This window comes from Gekko japonicus, unplaced genomic scaffold, assembly GCF_001447785.1.
Source record: "Gekko japonicus isolate JY-2015 unplaced genomic scaffold, Gekko_japonicus_V1.1 scaffold2783, whole genome shotgun sequence".
Classification (NCBI taxonomy): Eukaryota; Metazoa; Chordata; class Lepidosauria; order Squamata; family Gekkonidae; genus Gekko; species Gekko japonicus.
In genome coordinates this window covers 108,036-108,256 of record NW_015161487.1, presented here as the reverse complement: position 1 = coordinate 108,256, position 221 = coordinate 108,036, and the positions used below count along the sequence as shown (strand labels likewise).

At 54.3% G+C, this 221-nt stretch overlaps 1 protein-coding gene across 4 annotated transcripts in view; it reads right to left on the bottom strand.

Annotated features, from left to right (window-relative positions):
- Positions 1-64: 64 nt before the first annotated feature.
- Positions 65-221, bottom strand: part of TNNT1 (troponin T type 1 (skeletal, slow)) — a 57,301-nt gene continuing 57,144 nt past the window's right edge. For all 4 annotated transcript variants that reach the window (XM_015429170.1, XM_015429173.1, XM_015429172.1 and 1 more), the window contains one exon: positions 65-162. In XM_015429170.1, coding sequence (XP_015284656.1) covers positions 117-162 — 46 coding nt within the window. In that variant the 3' untranslated portion in view covers positions 65-116. The remainder of the gene's footprint in view (positions 163-221) is intronic.

Genomic DNA, 221 nt, shown 5'->3' with positions numbered 1-221 from the left:
AAGCTGGTTAATGTGCAGCACAGAATAGGGGCCAGGGAAGCAAGAGGGCGTCACGGGCAGTCGCTTCTGTGGGTGGCGAAGGTCCGGATCGGGTTGGGCAGCGGCGCCTTCTTTTTTCACTTCCAGCGGCCACCGACTCTTCCCTTTCCGGCACCTTTTTTGCTGCAAGGAAAAGAAAAACCGGGTGGATTAACATCTTGTGTGAGATATTCTGCATTCCT